The sequence below is a fragment of the Mustela erminea genome, chromosome 7 (assembly GCF_009829155.1).
Source record: "Mustela erminea isolate mMusErm1 chromosome 7, mMusErm1.Pri, whole genome shotgun sequence".
NCBI classification, from domain to species: Eukaryota; Metazoa; Chordata; class Mammalia; order Carnivora; family Mustelidae; genus Mustela; species Mustela erminea.
The window spans coordinates 96,996,259-97,015,780 of NC_045620.1; the positions used below are offsets into that span (position 1 = coordinate 96,996,259).

Genomic DNA, 19,522 nt, shown 5'->3' on the forward strand with positions numbered 1-19,522 from the left:
AAACATCCTTAAATAAACACCAGCAAATCTGTTACAGCTGAAGATGTATATGTAGTATCCCGGGGGCCAGTATGATTTAATATTGCTGGTATTAAATGAGAGTTTGGAAACTGGATAACAATTGTAAGCTGTGTAGTAGCTTTCCACCTTCAGGAAATGAGTACACAGAGCAAACAGCTCTGATGTAGAGATGAGTTTTGCTGGTGGTCAAAGACTCCTAAGAACAATGCTGGCCATCAGCCATTAGCCTTCAGCTCATGTGCAAACTGGAAGATGTCACCACACCTGCACAGGTCCACAGAGGTGCAGGCCCATGCACACACATTTTGCAGAGGTGGATACATTCACCAGGGCTGCCTGACGTCGGTGGCAAAGAAAAGACAGTTCACAACCAGAACAAAGTCAAGCAGGAGTGCAGAGGCCAAGGCCTGAGCCAGTTGCAGAGCTATGAAAGAATGCTTTTTGGACTCAGTCCTCTGCCTCCTTATCTTTTTCTTTCACACCCAGTGCTTGCAGTAATTCAGATTTTTGTGTTTCATCTTATCACAGAAGGAAAAGGGGGTTGTATGGCTTTGGAGTATAATAATCCTTCCTGGCCATGTGACCTTGTTTTATTAACAATATAAAAATAATAGAAAGCAAAAAGAAACAAAACAAAATGAAACACAATCCTTATCTAGCACCTACCACCTACCAGGCACTGTTCTAAGCACTTTACAAAAAATAGCTCATTTATTTAATTCTCAATACTAATTTACTTAATTCCTGCAACAACCCTGTCCCCATTTTCTAGATGAACAAACTGAGAATCAGAAACGTTAAGTAACTTGCCAAACTTATTCGGCCAGAATTTGAACCCAAGCATTTTGTGTCTCGAGTCAAGTGCTTGACATACCCTGATATGGGAAGTGACCTTGAGCAAGTCATTGGACCTCTCTAAACCTCAGTTTACCCATCTGTAAAATGAGGATATTAAAATACTTCTCTGGACAAGGAGAGGTAAGGTGTATTGCAGGGCTTAACTGAAAATGGTAAAGACTTAGCAGGTTGCCAGGCACCTAGGAAGGAAAATATTTTAATAAGCACTTCCCAGGGGAAGGGGGGTGGTCACCTTTCATACATGAAACAGGATAAAGGGAAATCTCTGCTGCACACATACTTGGTGAGTCTAGTGGGTCTAAATTGGCAGCACAGTCTTCTTCCTAAGGCTTCTTCTTCAAGTTAAACTGTTCTGTTGTTCATTCAACACTTATTTACTTAATCCCTACATCAGGAACATTGTGCTGCTTTGAGTGAATGAGTTGACCAATGGAGTTGGAGTTTAAAAATCTGAGTGGTATGTTACCTTTTGTTCCATTTCAGTTATAGTGTGGTTTCTCAAGACTCTTTTTCCCAAGTGCTTATTTATTCTTTTCTTTTTGTACCTTTATGATTTTTGAAATAGTGTGCAAAATAGGATCAATATGAGAAACTCAGATAAAAATGACCTGGACGGCAAGCAAAGGAATGAGGCTGAATTCCAAAAAGGACCATCATTTTTAGAATAAGATACAGAACACACACACACACACACACACACACACACACACACACACTCAGTTGCAGGGAAATATGGATTTTACCACAAATGCAATCACTATGGAGCAGAGACAGCGAGACAGAATCATACAGTATGTGGTGGTTCTGCAACTGAGAGACAAGTGACAGGATTGGCTTGGCCATCTGGGGACACATTGTTGCACTGGCCCATCAGTTGTGTATCACTTGACTTTTTCAGACCTTTTCTGTGGCAGACTAATGCAGCTCTTACTTGCCACTGACTGAGCCTTCTCCTTTTTCTCCGGGCTGCCTACAGGTATCTCAGAGATAGAGGTCCCTGCTGCACATAGTTTGCAATACTGAGAATTCTTCATTGAAGATAAACACAGTGATGGTGAACACCTAATAATACATGATTTTTAAAGAAAACACTGGTTTAAGGAGATAAAGTATACTGCAAGATTCAGTCTTTATCCTGGCTTTATTTTAAGCCCTTAAACTATTGGCAGATCTGGTCTTACACATGAGTGATGGTCTGTGTTGTTTCATTTGAGGGGAACAAGGGAGGATCTCTTGTCCAAATATACATCACCCAGCTGCTTCAGTTCTTGAAGTTCTAGCACTGGAGCAATTTCTTTGTTATTTCCCCCAAAGATCCTTTTTTAAAACGTGTGTGTGTGCGCGCGCACACACACACACACATACACACTAATTATTACCATCCACCCATCCATCCATCCGTCCATCAGTCCATCCATCCATCAGTTTTCTACTGGGACTTAGTTTTCACATTCTGTAAAGAGTTGGTAGCAAAGAAATGGATGGCAGCAGTCGAGTGGAAAGGGAACTTTCAGTGCTGGTGTATTTGGAAAGAGTTGGCATCTCTTTGGATGTCTCTGAGGCATCATAGAAACTCCCGAGACAAAGAAAAGAATGTCAGGCATGGGCAGGGGTGGGGGCACGAAAGGGGCAGTGGGGCGACTACGATACCATTCCTTGTCATTGCGGGGCTCCAGTAGGGGAAGGAGAGGGTGCAGAAGCATGTGTGTAGTGTGTTCTCCAGGACTCTTCCTGGAAGACTTACTGATTGATACGTCAAGCAGGGAAGGAAAGGGAACTGTCGGAAGAGGAAGGGCACAGAATTCAGAAGAGGCAATTCTGGGTGTCAGGCCTGGCAGTAACCTTGACCTTGAACAGGCTATTTAACCTCTTGCCCTTCGAGTCTTCTTGTCTTAAAATGGGACTAGTTTGTGTCTGCCTTGTGAGATGGTTGGGTGAATTAAAGCAAATAAAATAATTAATTGTAAATAGCACTTTGTAAATTATGGAGTGCTCCAGGACAAATTGCAAGCCCATCAATGCTTACACATCTATTTCAGAATATCAGCCCCACCAGGTGCAGTCAGGTGGGGACTCCTCACTTGGCAGTGACCCTGTCCAGCCTGGCCACCAGCCACCATGTATAAAGAGCTGCAGTCAGACCTGTGGGTGCAGTCAGTCACTGAGCTGCACCTGTTTTGATTCTTTTGACCCTCTAGCTTGGTGCCTGTTAACTTTGGCTGACCTTTGCAATCACCTGGAAGCTTTAAAAAATCTCCTCACCAAAGCCACACTCCAGATCAATTAAACCAGAATCTCTCGGGGAGGGACCCATGGCATTGTCCATTCAAGCTCCCCGGTGGTTCTGCTGTACAGATTTCTCCTGGCTGAGTGAGAGAAAGGAGGATGCAGCTAGACGATGACTTATTTTTTCTCATCAAGTAGGGTAGACATGGATTCCCAGCATCACATTAGGAAGAAGAGAATAGCCAACGTGGTAGATGAGCATAGAGAAAGAAATGACTAAAAATGACTAAGGAGTCGAGTTGGTATATCAGCGCTACTTAAGATATTTGAGCAAAATAATTTCCTCTTGCTCTTTTTTCCCCCCTCATGCCCCTCCCCCACCTCTGCTCACCTGGCCTTTTACTCTTCTCCCATCTCCCTCTTTCTTTCCCTCCCACCTCTTCTCATGTTACAAAAGGGCTCTCAATTCCAATATTCATTGTAACTGCATAAAATATAGTAAGTTATTTTAGGAGTCCTGTACGGATATTTTTCTGTACTTCGTCCCTACCCATTCCTACCCCACCGCACCCCACCCTAACCCACCCCTGCCCAGGGGCATTCATCAACCTTGTTTGTTGTTGTTGTTGTTTGTTTTGGGTTTTTTTGTTTTTTGGGGTTTTTTGTTGTTGTTGTTACTGGGCCTGCTTCAGAGCGCATTCCTATGCCTCTGGTCTCACGTGTGGGTGAGTGTGAGTGAGTCCTTGCTAGGATTTCCTTTTATTTCTTCCTGCACATTCTGAAACCCTATTTTCCCACCCACACATGCTTGTGCTTTCTCATCTGTTTTCCAGCATCCCCACCTCCTCTCTGAAGCCCTGGTCTCGGTGGTTTTTTATCTACCTTTTCTCATTCATATGTAGGCAAGCTGCTGAATCAGAATATCTGGGGAATGGGAGTTGGGGTGGGGCGGTGGAATTTGCATTTTGCGGTAGCATAGGGCCCCAGAACTGGAAGGGTTCTTAGTGAACACCGGGATGAATCTACCTCAAGGCAAAGAGACAGAGACTTAGCACAGAAAGCTGATCACCAGATGAACCCAAGGCCTGTGAGTAACAGCACCAGATTTAAAGGGCCCAGCTCCTGAGTTCTGGACCATGACCTTCCAGAACAGTCGCTTGCCCTGGGCTGCAGAAGTGCTGTGATTCACCTCGGCCAGTCAAATGTGAATTGCCTTGTTTTTAAATGAACTCTCCAATTCCCTCATAATGTCCTATGCCTATAACTTCATTTACCTGCGTTGTTCTGTCCCCCAATGCATTTCCATTTGCGATGCCTGCGTCTCAGAACATTCTGTTTCTAAGGGCTGTGATCATTTCCCTGATTCAGAATATATGCACCCTACTCACTAGACAAAGCACATTTGACTTTTTTACAGGGAAACCCATTCCCACCTCAGAGACATTCCAGGCTTGGTCGGAGAAAGAGAAAGCACAAGCAGGTCGGCTGAATTAGTTCTGGGAGGAATATCATGTTTCTCATTTTCCTTCTTGTTAAGTAAATATCCACTGTTAACTTGATTTTTTTTTCCTGTTTCCTAAATGAGGTATTGCTAAGAAAAAGTGGGTCAATTGAGGGTTCTGACAAGTTTCATCCCAGTTAATTTAAGTTTTGCCATATGTTCTCTGAGAACCATGTGCTAACTACAGGTCTTCTCGCTGATTAGCAACCAACCTGAGGGTTTTTAATTTAGACTTTCAGTTTTCTGGCCAAGAGAGAGGAAGATTAAAAGAGAATAGATCTGGGCGAACCAAAACTTAACTCATCAGAAAGGCTATTTGATGCAAAGCTTGAGCATAATATGTTGGTTTAGACAACCTCATTACTTTGAACCATGGAGCAGAGATTCTTAACCTCAGCACTCTTGACAGTTTGGAACAAAGCATTATTTGTGAGGTGCTTCTTTGTGCATTGTAGGAAGTTTAGCAGGACCCATGACCTCTACCCACTAGATACCAGTAGGCCCCACCACCATGCATGGAAAAAAAGAAAAATGTTTCCAGACATTACCAGTTGTTGAGTGGGTGGTAGGTCTGCCCGTAGAGACATAGTCCTTTTAATGACCAAGAAAGAAATGTGAACCAATCCTCAACAAAAATATGTGGATGGATGCCTATACCTTATTCTCTTTGGGTCTAAAATCTTCTAGATAGAGGTTGACTGGGTGATTAACTGGACAGTTCTGTTTCTGGAAGCCTGCTAGAGGTATCCTCTGTTGACAGAGCCCTGCATTAACCAGTTAACAGAGGCTAGAGCAAGCAAAGTCACCATGAAAATTCCTAGACTCAGACACTTGTACCTACATCCAACAAGAACATGTGACCATGTGCCCTGTGCCCCAGCTAGTGCTAGGCTCCGCTGGATGGAGGGGTGGAGGAAGCAACTGTTCAAGGAAACAAGATATAGGGTATAGAAAAAGGCCACTGGACCTGAATACTAGCACTCCCTGTTATGAGCTGGGTGACTTCACACAAAGCACTGAACATCTCCATGCCTCGGTTTCCTTGTGTATCTCTCACATATCAAGACCTAGACAAAGGCTCCCATGCCCCATAAATTTTATTCCCTCCATCTTGTTTGCATCTCCGACTAAACCTTAAGGATGTAGTGGCCAGGTCCTAGGCTTGTGAGCAAAAAACCAGAGACCTTCAGAAACTGGGTCTACTGAGGAAGGCCAGAAGATGGTACCCAGTCACAAGTTAAGAATTTTGCCACTTGGGGGTCCCTGGGTGGCTCAGAGGGTTAAGCCTCTGCCTTCAGCTCAGGTCATGGTCACAGGGTTCTGGAATTGAGCCCCACATTGGGCTCTCTGCTGAGCAGGGAGCCTGCTTCCCCCTCTCTCTCTGCCTGCCTCTCTGCCTACTTGTGATCTTTCTCCGTGTCAAATAAAAAAATAGAATCTTAAAAAAAAAAAAAAAAAAAAAAGAATTTTGCCACTTGGATCCCTGGGGGAAAAATAAGAGTAGAATATTTTTAATGGAGAAATAGGTTTCTTAACCTTGAGATGGAACTTATTAGTTAGGAAGGTACTCTCGAAAGAATGCATTGACATTTGCTGGCACTTACCAGTAGGTAGCAGGCTTATACTCTCCTATAGCATGAGGAGCTCAAAAGATCCCCCAGCCTGCAAAGCATCTACCAACTCACTGCCTGATCCCTGACAATACCATCATCCACCTTTACATTTTAATTGTGATTGATTTTATCAGGTCTTTTCCTGACTAACAGTTTGATCATGGAGGAAGAAAGTAGGAGGGTAATTAATGCTGGAAAGTATCTGTGTAATGTAATTGTGTGTGTGGCTATATATGTGGTTACAGGAATATAGCAATATGCGCATACGTGTATGGTTATATCTGTGTTGTGTATGTAAAATGTGTGTGCATGTCCCTAAACTTCTCCTAAAACATGACTGTTTAACAGTCGTATTCCTGCTAATTCCTCATTACTTGTTATTCCATCAGGGACAAAACCCAAACCAACCAACATAACTATTTATCTAGAGGAGATCATTGATGCTTCTTTTGACTACCCTGCAACATTATAATACCCATTCTCCAAAAAAGATACACATTCTGGCCTTTTGATAATGTTCTGTATGAGAGAGGTATCCAGTACCTTTTATTTTACCAGAATATGTGACCCACCAGTGTCCCCTTCTCTGTGGCGATGCCAGATAGAGTAGGCACCAAACCTGATGACGAGTCGATTAACGTAACCCCAAAACACAGGTGGCCCCTGAGCCCTCCTGTGATCTGGGTATATATAGTTGCTTATGAAACTGGAGAGGAGCATCATGCGGCGTTTGCCCCTCTAATTACTTACACATACTCAGAAATGTGTTGTGGATGCTAAGTCATACCAAATGTCTGCCTTCCTGCAGGCAGGGAGGAAAGGTAAGGCCCACTGATACTTTGAGGAGCTTGGGAGAATATTAAAAAAAATGGATTTTAAAGAATGTTTCCTTTTGCTGGAATAATCTTTTTTTGTGATGGCAACTTGCAGTCTTGGGAGCGTGGGTTGTGCTTGGGACTGGGCTTGGGACTGGACTTCTTAACCATCATGGCCGAAGTCTGAGTATCAGGGGTTGCCTTTTCTCTAAAGGAAGGCCAAAGCATTCTTTAACCTGCTCCTTCTGGCACAACCTGAAAGACACGACTGGGCCTAAGACTGGTGTGAGAGTCATTTGTCATCAGAAAGGACTTTTTTTCCCTACATAAATATTCGAAAAACCTCTATGCCATGGCTGAACTTTAATCATCTGGGAAGGTACTGCAAATGGGGGGTTAATCCATCACAGTGCCCAGGAAGAGACGTGAATTGTGGCCTTAAATTCTTTTCAGATAGCACAGGATAACGATATTAGCACCCTCTGTGGGAAGAACACATAAAAAGGATACTATGCCTTTAAAAATTAGATTCTCTTTTAAATGTTCAGTACGTGGCTTAGAGGGGTCAGAACAAGTTTCTTGAAGCTTAAAGATTAATTAATTTGTGAAAGAAAAGATTTCAAGTGCCACAAAACCTTAGTTAAAAACTACTGATTTCCATTATACCTTCTCTTTCCTCACCCCGTCTTTCTCCAAAGCAAGAGATGCAGGAGCATAAAATGATGTGAGCTACATTCCTGTTTGTGTAGAAAACATATTTGCTATAAAGATACATGATGCAAAGTTACACAGACACAAAAAGTAAGAACACAATTTTCTATGGCTGGCATTTACTCTCCAGTTACCAGATTGCAGATTCCTCTTTACAATGATCTTTCATTAGATGTACGTGGACTTAATTTCTACATATGTGATACTTAGTCATTTGGTTTGGGGTGGGGGTGGCCAGCATCATGAAACAAAGCACAATTATTCTCTGGCTTTTTCTCAGGACCACATTGAAAAAAGAAGAATGAAAGGAAAAAAAGGTCTTGGGTATAGGAGATAAACTCTACAGTCTCAACTATCTGTATTTCTGAGGGTAGGGGGACCTGTGGTTCTGATGTTTGCCAGAAAGGATTTGCTTCTGGAAGCCTTCCCTATAAGCACACCAGCACACAGTCCTTAATGCACCAGGGTAGAAGTAGCCTTTGGCACTTTATTCCAGTAACCTTCCTATGAGATTAAATCAGTGGTGTCCAAGGAACTTTCTTTCAATTGCCACAGTTTGGGAATTTTTTTTTTCCTTTCCAAAAAGGGCATGTTTTCTTCTAGAGACCCTTACTCGAGTTTAATTACAGATGGCACACCCCTAAGCAGACCTTGTTCCTACTGCTCCTGCCCCCTGAGTGGTATGCTATTTAAAACAGCAGCCCTGGATGGTCATGCATAGGCTGAATCCAAAACCTTCTCCTCAAAATGATCAAATAAAGCACCTCTCTTCTCGCCTAAATACATGATAAGAGCATGGTGTCTGTCATAATGTCACGTTTTAATTAGAAACAAAGACGATGAAGTTTTCTGGTCAGGAAAAATGAGCTGGGGTGCATGTGCATGCCTGTGTGTGAGAGAGAGAGGGAGAGAGAGAGAGAGAGAGAGCGCGCGAGTGAGCTAGAGAGAGAGGGAGGGAGGTGTTAAACTCCACTCTCAAGGTTTAGCATCTTAGAGACATTTGCAAAGTATTTCTCTCGAAAGGGCCCCTTATGTGCAGTATTATTAGGCAAATGGATTTCTCCCTAGGTAGAAGAGAAACCTACTACCAGTCCTCAGCCTAAGTAAACCTCCTGGTGATGAGATTCTGCATTTCAGACAGCTGATTTTTCCTCTTTAGGTAGGTGGCTAGAGGCATTTGCATTCGAGAGATGGTGGTATGTGTGTGTGTTTTCCCCTTCCCTCTCCCTACTATTTGAATGACTCTCAAGAAAAAGAAAGAAAGAAAGAGAGGTAGGGAGGGAAGGAGGAAAGGAGTGAGGAGTAGATAGATAGATGCCAGGTTATAGGCTCTTTCAGAAAGAAAGGTGAGCACCTGAGTTTGAAAAAGACTTCTGGGCATGGGTATTGGTTCGGTTTTCACCATCTGCTCTCCATCTCCATTTATTTCCACCATACATTTGCTTAAAGTGTTAGCGAGTGAAAGACCCCTCCCATCCAACACACTGTACTCCTCCCTCTTCCTTCCCTTCACCCACCAACTGCTACTACTCTTTAATTTAGTTCAGTCAACAACCTAAATCTCAATGATGGACCTGGAAACCTGTGAAGGGGTGGGGAAGAAGCAGTCATTGATCCCAACACAGAGAAAAGTAAAAGAGCTCAGGGAAAGCAGGCATTACACCAAAGGGCAATCTGAAAAGAGGCAGCTTTTCTGTTCCAGGCTAACAAATTACTCCCGTCTCCGTAATATTTGAACACAGGGTCAATGGTGATCTTACCCCTATCTCACCTGACCCCCATTGCTTCTCTACCAAGTCTGCCCCTAAAGTCTCCTGCTAGTTACCCAGTAGGCATTCAGCCAGAGGATTTTTCTCACTGTTCCCCAAAGTAACTAGGAGTGTGCTGTCACTACTGAGAGCCTAAGTTTGCTGCAGTCTTAGCAGTGTGCTCCAGAAAGCACAGCTTTCATCTGCCAGCATTTGGATTCTGTCTTATTCCTCTTCCTCCCCTCAGTCAGATCTTGCTGAACAGGAGCTGAGGGTCTGTCTTTCACTTGGGAGAGTATAGAAAAGGGCACAAATGCTACCACTCTGGTGAATCAGAGGCATAAGAGAATTATGAACCAGTGACATTTGGGGGTGAGACTTTGAATTGATTTGAAAGATGGTTGTTATATTAAGTGCAAAAATGTTTCTTGTTCATAGGACAAACAATCTGACACTCCCTTTTAAAAGCTATTTGTAATGATCCCTGCCTTCAAGGCTAGGCAGTGATGTTCAGTCCTCAGTTCCACTTTCACTTGCGTTACCGTGACTGCACCGCACTCCCCTAAAAATAATATGAAAGGTCTTGCTTTTTCCCCCTCCAGTCTTTAGTCATGTGGGGATAAATCAACCTCATGAGCTGTATTTGTCCTTCTTAATATTTCAAATTGAGTCTACTAGGCTCCTGAATTTCTGGATTTTCCCTCTAGCCAATGCACCCTCCACCGCCCCCCCCCCATACACACACACACAGGGAAGGACGTTTTAACTGTTGCTTCTCTTTTAGCACAGGTAACAATTCATTTAGGTTACACCAGTCTGTAAAAACTGTAAATGCTATTTTATTTTAAACATTTTAGTTTACAAAAAAAAAAATCAATGATTGGTACCTTTTTACACTCTCAGATTCCTGAATATGGACAGATCTTCAAAGGAAGGAAGGAGTTCTCATATGAAATTTAAGATAGACTGTCCTGAAGGTTGTGGGGTGGGGTTTTTGTTGTGTTTTATTTCGTTTTTTTGTTTTTAAGACACAATAAAGCTAAAATGTCAAGTCTCTGGGAGATATCCCCTTACAGTTTCAGTCAAGGAGCATATCAGAGCACAGACAAGGAGACCCCAGCCTGGCGCTGGCCGGCCGCCCCAGCTGCCCAGGCGTATTTGGTAGCGCACGGGTTGAGAGCCACTGGGACAATCACACCTCGCATTCCCTTGCGGGCTGCTGGTGGCAGGTACAGGATCCGTACTCGTTGATGATCACCAGGGCTCCCTCAATGTGGTTCGGTTTGTAATCAACGTAGTATTCCTGGGCAGACATGGCAGCCATCTGATGCATGGTCTGTTTCTGCTTTTGCTTCCTGCGCTGCGTGACAAAGCACTGTCTGAGCTGCCTGAGGCTGGCTGGGAAACACTTCCAGGAGACATAGAGCACCAGGACCACGATGAGGAAGGAGAAGATGAGGGCCATGGTGCCTGTGACCACCTTGTGGATCTGCACAGCGTTCTCGGCATGCTCGCCGCCGGGGAGACCCACCGTAGCCGGCTCGTCCGTGCCGTCGAGCTGCCCCTCCCTTCCGTCAGCGAGTGTGGTGGCCGGGCTGGCCAGGAGCCCCAGGTCACTGTGGTTGGTGACGGCTGAGAGCAGGTGGCCGCTGGTGGGCTCGGCATCCTCGCACAGGTGGAAGGCGTACACGGCGTCTAGGACGTCCTCGCCCTGCGCGTACTCCGGGCTGGCGCACTGTAAGTTGCCATCGTAGCGCCCCTGGAAGCTGCTGAGCCATGAGGCCAGGGCGCACACGTTGCGCCCACAGTCCCATAGGTTCCCGGCCAAAGTGATGCTTGTCAGCGATTTCCAGGAGTTGAGGATCCGGGGCTCGATGTAGGTGAGGCGGTTGGAGTCCAGCTGCAGAGACTGCAGGTGCGGCACGGTCTCGAACACATGGGGCTCCATGTACTCGATCTCGTTGCCAGACAGGTCCATTTTCTCCAGGTTCCAAACCCAGTCCAGCGAGCTAACCACAATGGCCACCTTGTTCCTCTTCAGGCAGAGGGAGTGCAGGGAGATGAGGCGTGGGAAGTGGGCGAAGTTCACCTTGACCAAGTCGTTGTGCTCCAGGTGCAGCTCGGTAAGCTTGAACAAGCCGGCGAAAGAGTTGCGCGCCAGACTCTTGAGCTGATTGTATCCGATGTCAAGAAACTTGAGGCTGCGGCAGTCCTGGAAGATGCGTACCGGCACGAACTGGATAGCGTTGGACCGCATGTGCAGCGTGGTGAGCTTCCGCAGCCCGTGGAAGAGGTCGGGCGCCAGCGCCTGCAGCTTGTTGTACGAGAGGTCCACGCTGCGCAGGTTGGGCATGGGCCGGAAGGTGGTGTTGGCCAGTTGGGTGATCTGGTTGGAACTCAGTGTGAGTTCCTTAACTCGGCGCAGTTTCTGAAAGGCGTCCCCCTGCACCGAGCAGATGTGATTGTGATCCAGATAGAGCCACGTGAGCTGCATTAACCCCGTGAACTGGCCGGCGCGCAGCTCCGAGAGGCTGTTGTAGCGCAGGGACAAGCCCAGCAGGCCGGACAGGTTGTGGGGCGCCTCGGTGAGGTTGAGCGCCTCGCAGTACAGCAGCCGCCCCTCGCACCGGCACAGCTGCGGGCACCCGCTGGGGGCGGCGGGCAGCATCTGAAAGCAGGCCCCCAGCAGACACAAGACCACCCCCGAGGGCCTCCTCAGCAGCCAGTATAGACAGAGACCGAGCAGCAGGAAATCCATTAGCGAGAATCTTTCCAGAGAGGCTGGAGAATGTCCATTGGAAGCGCTCGGTCAGAAATCTACATCATATTTTATTCCAAGGGAGGGGGAGCGGGGGAGGGGGAGAAAAGGGCAAAATCAAATAAATATATTGAAATAAAGAAGGACCCCCCCCTCCCCAAAGCCACACGTTCACCTCTAAGCATGCAGAAAGCTGGGCAGCATAGAAAGTTCACAGCCACGGAAAGATCAAAGAGATGGTGATTTGGTCCATGTTAGATGCTGCAGCAAAGAAAAGGGAGGAAAAAAAAAATCTTCGGGAAAGAATTTAATTAAAAAGTGTCTTACCCACCCTTTTCCAGAGAGTGACAACCTCCATTCAGCTGCTCCCTTTGTGTGCAGGCTAATTATATGCAGGGCGAGAGAAGACCCCTCTGTGTTTCCGAGGCAGCCCCGGTCCGCGGCCGGCGGATCTGGCAGGCGCACAATGTCTCACTTTGCTGCTCGGCTCTGGGCTGCAAGGGCGGCTGGCGAGGCGGGGAGGCGACTTCTAGGACCCGCAAGTTTCCCAACTACGTGCCGGCGCTGGGCTTCGCCTTCCTGCCGCTGTCCTTTCCCTCTGCAGTTCGGACTGTGACGTTGTGGGGAAAAAAAAAAAAAAAAAAAAACTCCAAACTCGGGGCTCACGACTCCCCTGGATTTGGCAGTCTGGTTAATGTCCGTCATTGGAAAGGACCACTGACCGGAGCCACCTTTTACTCCGCGGAGACCGCCTGCCATTCGCGCCCGGGGCGGCTGCGGAGAGCCCGCTCGCTCATGCTTTTCGGGCGGCGGGGAGGTGCGGGCGGCGGGCGGCGCGGGCGGCGGCGCGGGGAGCGGGGAGCGGCGCCCGGGCTCCTTCCCTCCGCCTGGCTGTGTGCGGCGCGAGCTTGCACAGGCACCTACTGCTCACTGAGTGTCGTAAGCTGCTCACGATTGTGCGTCTTCCCGGAGCACCTCAGACATGGGCAGATTGAAAAGGGGTGGGCATAAAACCAACATTTTACCGAGCCACTAAAGTAATACATGTTCTTTGATGAAACGGAAAACACTTTCAGCTTTTTTGTCCATATATCAAAAAAAAGGGTGGGGGAGAGGGGATGTAGATGTGGGGTAGCATCATCAACGACATGATATTTCCAAGCAGGAAACTGAAAGATTCTGTTCTCTCCCCCTTTCCTTTTGGGGATGTTTCCCCCTTCCCCCCCTTTAAAGCTGTCTACGTATAAGAGACACGTAGGAATCTGTAGAGAAATCAACATTTGGTCCTTTGCTTTAGAAAAGCAACTTGAGAGAAGATAGAGTAAAGCAGTGATTGTGGGGGCTTGGCTAAGATTTTTTTTTTTTTTTTCTTTTCCCCTTTCCTTACAGGCACTGGAGTTCTGCAGTCAGCCAGCCCTTTTTAGTGGTAGATGGGGAAATGGTTTCTAAATCCAGTGGGTTTGGAAAGCATCCCGGTTTGGTGGTATGAGACCCAGTGTGGCAGAACCGTATGTCTGTGTACAGGGAGTCCTGCCTGAGAGCCTTCGGGGACTTAATCATTCCCCTTAGATGTCTGTAAGGTCCCAGGTGGATTAAAGAAAGATTCTGCTGTATGACACCCAGGAGGGCTGACCCCAACATGCTGCACATGGTGATTACAGCACCCTGGGGTACCCTCTAGGAGAAAATGCTAGAGAATAAGTAGAGAAAGAGTAGTTTAAACCATAATGAAACCTACCCCCCCATACACATAATCCTAATTAAACGTAGAGACTGTTGCTAAATTGTGCCTTCTAAGTGTGAAGAGAATTCTTTGATTATTTCCATTCAGAATCATCTGTAGATGGGGTTCTTATAATGAGCTCGCTCTCTCTCTTGTTCCAACCAAAAGGCTTGGAGAGGATCTGTATGGCTATTGTCAGGAACCTGTTGATCATTTGTTTAAAAAAAAAAAAATCCTCAGAGATGGCAGAGGGAAAGGAAACCCTTCTGGAAGTGAGTGTGGGTAAGCCTAGCGTCTTGACAGAGATAATCAAGGATATGATGGGGGAATCAAATGTGAATCTCCAGCTCCTCTCTTTGAATTCCCATCATCTCTGCTTCTCAGGGATTGAAAGTCAGTGGGTATCTATAGTGGTACTGACTTTGATAAGAAGGTGGTAGGTTACCAAAGCTCCCAGGCTGGATTGACTTTGGAGAAGTAACTGCGTTGGTTCTTACTTAGCATCCAAGCTGAAGGCACCAGCCAGTCGAGTCAAAGTAATCAAAGACTGGTGGTACTTTTCAGGAAAAGTCCTATGAACAGGGGCATGAATCATTACATTTTTTATTCATCTGAGCTCTGCCCTGGTTATTTATCTCCAAGATGTGTTATTTAATTGGAAGGAAAACAAATCCAAGATGTCCTGGACATCACATGTCATCTTGGGACTTAGAAGAGATGTTAGAAAATCAGGCCCCTTGGGGTTCCTGGGTGGCTCAGTGGGTTAAGCCTCTGCCTTTGGCTCAGGTCATGATCTCAGGGTCCTGGGATCGAGCCCCATATTGGGCTTTCTGCTCAGTGGGGAGCCTGCTTCCCCACTCTCTCTCTGCCTACTTGTGATCTCTGTCAAATAAATAAAATCTTTGAACAAAAAGAAAAGAAAAGAAAATCAAGTCCCTTAATTTTGCACATGATGAAACTGAGACACAGAGATATCAGGCTGTTACTCAAGGTCTTACAGCTCGCTACCCCACAGATGGATTTTTTGCTGTCCCACACCTAAGTGGTGTTCTTCCCTTGCCATTCTTGATGGGTGCCTCTCTGTCACTCTAGCCACCTACCTGACTCTGGACTGGGCACCTGCAGTTTTCATCCTGGCACCTGCAAGGTGCTGCGGAACACTTGAGCAGACAAACAATTTCACCATCAAGTGTTTTCACCTTTTGCCAACACAATTATTCTTGACAGCAGGCTGGCTGATTGAGCCATAAACTCTAAAGGGTGGTGGGGGAGGCGGGGGCAGGCAGGAGTAAACATTGGCCAACCATTCAGCAAGCACTGTGAGTCTAAACCACCCAATCCCCAGGGCTGCTAGGAAGAAAATCCTCCTAATGCAGACAGCTTGGCAAAGTGATGATGGAGCCTGCCAAATGGGCAAGAAGAGGTCCCACTTTGGATGTCACTTGATTTGTAGAGCTGGTACAGAGAGGCAGAAGAGAGTTGAGTGTTGGCAAGGAAGAAAAAGAATAAAATTAAATTCACTGCATTTATATGTGAGTTTTCTTCTAAGTATGCTATTCAAAATGTAGAAGATGTGTCTAGGTTGTAATTAAGATATATGTGTGTGTGTGTGTGTGTGTGTGTGTGTGTGTGTATATATATATATATATGCTTTTCACATTATTATCCTGCAAATCATTTCATCTGGATGGTATCTTTAAACCTTTCCCACCTCTAATGTGGCAAGTTTGCATCTTTTCTACGCTTTTAAACCCTTTGGCAGAACTGTATACATTAACAGATTGAAATGAGCTTTATTGAAATTTAGCTATTCTAAGTCATCTAAGTTGCAGAATCCCAATTTATTATGTATTTAAAGCATACCAGCACTGATTAAATCAATGCAAATTAGGTTAAATAAGAACAACATGAATCAAGTGTTTCAGCAAAGTTGAGTTGAGAAACGACAACTTTTGAGTCACCACAGCAAGTTGATATAGGCTGTTTTTTGCGAGTTTTAATTTCATGCTTCTCAGGGTCCAACACACTAACAAGTAAAAATGAAAAGAAATCCCCTGAAGTTCTCTCTTTCCTCGTGTTTGATCTTTTCTCTCTCCTTACCTGTCTTGTGAGAACATCTCATTCAGGGTATAATGTGGCTGTTGCATGTACTTGGTCAGTCTCTTCTTCTGGGCGAACCACAGGTTTCTGCTGACAAAATGTTGACTCCTTCAGTGTTGATTGCAGATCAGAGGTACTTTACATGCTCCAAAAACACCCTTAACATTTTCCACTTTCATATGGGGAATGAGCTTATCCCTGTCTTGCTGAGCCACCAGAGTACAGTAGTCAGACATCCAGAAAACCACCCCCAAGCCATCACGCCAACGTGTGATTGGGAACTGAAGTCAGAAAGGAAGAAAATCTTGAAAATATCGTTTCAGAAAATGGAAGGAACTCTGGGGTCCACTCTGACTGCCAAAATGCAATCTGGAATTAAGAGAAGGTAGAAGAACAAGCTTGAGACAGCTGGAAAGGGCAGAGTATAGCTTGGAGGAGGAAAAGGTGATTAATTTCTCCTCTTCTAAGTCTTAAAAATGAACCTTTGCATAATAAGCCCTCCGCTTTTTCTTGATACTTCATGCTGTGATGGGGGGTGGTGAGGAGCAGGGTGGGGGGTAATCACATACAATTTTTAAGGGATATATCTTTCCCATTTTATCTCAACTGGAGATCACCTCCAATTTGTTTCTTGTAGTCAAAATAGTGCGTGAACCAAGAGGTGCAAGTGAAGAACATCTGAAATGAACAGGTGTTCTGGGGATTGGCTTTCCATTAGCAGTCTTTGGCAGTGTTCAAGGAAAGAGAAATTTGAGTGGTGATTTTAATGTTCTGTCATTGCCGGCACCAGCTTGGACCTTGATCTTTATGCTGTTGTCTTTAATTTTCAGTAGCAGTGAACCATGGCTTTCTTTAAAAGGAAACATTTAGAGGAAGGGGAGGAGGGTGGGAGTCACAATTTCAAAAGGAGAGAATTAACTCTGTTGTTTCTGTGGGCACACAGCATACAGCTGGCATTTTACTGAATGCCTCTGAAGATGCACATGAGGCCAAAGGTGAGGGCCCTAAGTCTTCTCTCAGGAGTTCTACTTAGGAGAAACAAATTAAAGAGGGGAGGCCAATTTTTTTTTTCTTACCAAACTTTGTCCTCCTCTTAAAACTAGGTAGTAGTACAGATAGCAGTGGGGAAGTACCTGCCATGTTCAGTGCATGATGGGAATAATGGAGGTGAACCCAAGAAATGCAGTGACTCAGTGCTTTCTTCCAGGAACTTTAGGTAGGAAAGAGAAGCAGACACTGAGGGACTTTGCCAATAATATTTATATATTGCCCACTGCCTGAGAGTATATGTCTCAAAAACATACAAATGAGAATAACTGAGAGATCCAATGGGAACATGTTTAAAGTTTTCATTGATGGAAGTAAAGCTCATGAGTTTTAATTGAGTTTATGGACTCAAGATACAGGTGCACTGACAGGAGGTGTGGGCATCATAAAGGCATTAAGTACAAATATGGGAATGGGAATGCTTAAAACTTTTTGAGTAGCTCAATTTCTTCATGGTGTGGGGAAGAAGGTAAACAGGGACAAGTGGAACCTCTGCGTTGGGAAGAAGAAGGTCGGTAAAGGGTTTCCAATGCCATACTGAAAGTTTGAGTTTGCTATATTGTTTCAGTCTCTGAGATCTGCCTTATTTCAAGAGGCTGTTCTGTTATGTGGGGCCCTTCTCTGTAGATTCCCTCTGCATTGCCATATGTTCTGATTTGTCATATTATACCTAACTGTTGTATCCTTTCTCAGTCTCTGCCTACCTTCATTCTAGCCATCTTCAAGGTTGATATGAAATTTCCTTTATGAGTTCTTAACAGATCTCCCCATAAAGCGATCTTTCATTCTTCTGAGCTCTATTAGCATCTTGTCTTTACCAATCCTATGCCTGGTGCTGTTTCCTTTGTAGGAGTGTGGCAGTAATTTCTAGTATTTTAGCACTGAATGCAATGTTAAAGGTCTTGGAGACTACAGTAAAAAGATCTTGACTGGGGTCCCTTCTTTGCCATTTTGTATCCATTTGATCCCATACTGGTCACTCGATTATCAGTAAAATAGGACTGAGTATGGCTATTTTAAAAGGGTCATGGGGAAATTCAGTGAGATGGTGTGTATTAGTATCTTGCAACTCAAAAGTGTATGCCTGGGACTCACAGCCTTAAAGTATGTTAAACATATGGAATCAGGTGTCTTCTGAGACCCACAGAATCACATCTGCATTTTACCATTAGCCCTAGGTTAAAGTTAAATTTTGAGAAGGATTCTGTTGAAGCATTGACAAAGTCTAACCTGAAAAAGGAACCCAGGGATCACCAATTTCCTAGTGTTATAACTGCAGAATTGAAGAGTCAGTTATGTTAATTGCCCATGACTGTTGGTAGAATTTAGACAAAAACCCCCTTCTGAATCTTGTTCTCTCTCTGATTAGATTTCAGACAAAGAGAATGCAAAGTCTGTGTCTATCATAGTAACCTGGTACTTGGTAGGTTCTTAATAAGGTTTGGTTTTATCATCGTTACAGCAGGAAGAACAGAACCATTGTATGTGCTAGCTTTAGGCATCTTCCACCTTCCTCTTCAGTATTCCTGTCACTGCCAATCTGCATATATTTCTCAGGGACATTTTAGTTTTACCTTTTCATTATAGAAAAATAAAAATTAAAAAAAAAACGCAAGAAAAACTGAAAATTAAAATGAAAATTTTCACGTAAATTTCAATATCCAGAAATCAACTATTAAGTTTGGTGTATGAATTTGTCTATTTTGCATATATTTTCTAATAATCTGGTAACATTACTCATATTCCTTTGTAACTGTTTTCCTCATTGTGTTATTTTTTCACATTAAGAATACAAATCAATAGAATCATCTTCAGTGCTATAAAATATTCTATTTTATTTCTCTTATCCATCCCCTCTTGCTTACCAATTACTTGGTTTTGTTTCTTAGCTATTATAAAATGGCCCTGATGAACATTCTCATACATATACTACAATAGATTGAATGCTTATATCCCCCTAAAATTCATATGCTGAAAACCCAGTCCCAGGGTAATGCTATTTGGAGGTAGGGACTGGCAGGGACACTAGATCAGGAGGATGGAGCCCTCATGAATAGAATTAGAACCCTGATCAAAGAGACCCCAAAGAGTTCTTTGGCCTCTTCTGCCATGTGAGGACAGCAAGAAGATTATCTATGAACTAGGAAGCAGGCTCTCCCCAGAAACTGAATCTGCATGCACCTTGATTTTAGACTTCTAAACCTCTAAACTGTGAGAAATAAATGTTCATTGTGTAAGCCACACAGTCTGAGGTAGTTTGTTATATAGCAGCCTGAACGAACTAGGACATAGTCCTCTGCTTGTTTGGACAACTGTGGCCTTAAATTTTAATTCTAAAATTAGCATTCAAAGAGTGGGGACTTTTAAAAGACTTCCCATAGGTAATACCAAATTGTCTCCT

The 19,522-nt window shown here is 44.5% G+C and overlaps 2 protein-coding genes across 8 annotated transcripts in view; one reads left to right on the forward strand and one right to left on the reverse strand.

Moving 5' to 3' along the window:
* Positions 1 to 19,522, forward strand: part of CTNNA2 (catenin alpha 2) — a 1,141,838-nt gene that overhangs the window by 746,286 nt on the left and 376,030 nt on the right. The gene's annotated exons all lie outside the window — the stretch shown is intronic.
* On the reverse strand, positions 10,371 to 13,257 carry LRRTM1 (leucine rich repeat transmembrane neuronal 1). 3 transcript variants are annotated; one of them, XM_032352611.1, is made up of 2 exons: positions 12,583 to 13,257; positions 10,371 to 12,310 (listed from the first exon to the last, which is right to left on the reverse strand). In XM_032352611.1, exon 2 carries the CDS (start codon positions 12,249 to 12,251, stop codon positions 10,686 to 10,688), a length of 1,566 nt encoding a protein of 521 aa, XP_032208502.1. In that variant the 5' UTR covers positions 12,252 to 12,310; positions 12,583 to 13,257; the 3' UTR covers positions 10,371 to 10,685. The 3 variants fall into 3 exon arrangements, with proteins under 3 accessions (XP_032208502.1, XP_032208504.1, XP_032208503.1); XM_032352613.1 differs by having other exon boundaries at positions 12,579 to 13,257; XM_032352612.1 differs by having other exon boundaries at positions 12,427 to 13,257.

Bases quoted from the DNA above. Each gene is read 5' to 3' on its own strand.
- LRRTM1 (XM_032352611.1), bottom strand. From the start codon at position 12,251: ATGGATTTCCTGCTGCTCGGTCTCTGTCTATACTGGCTGCTGAGGAGG.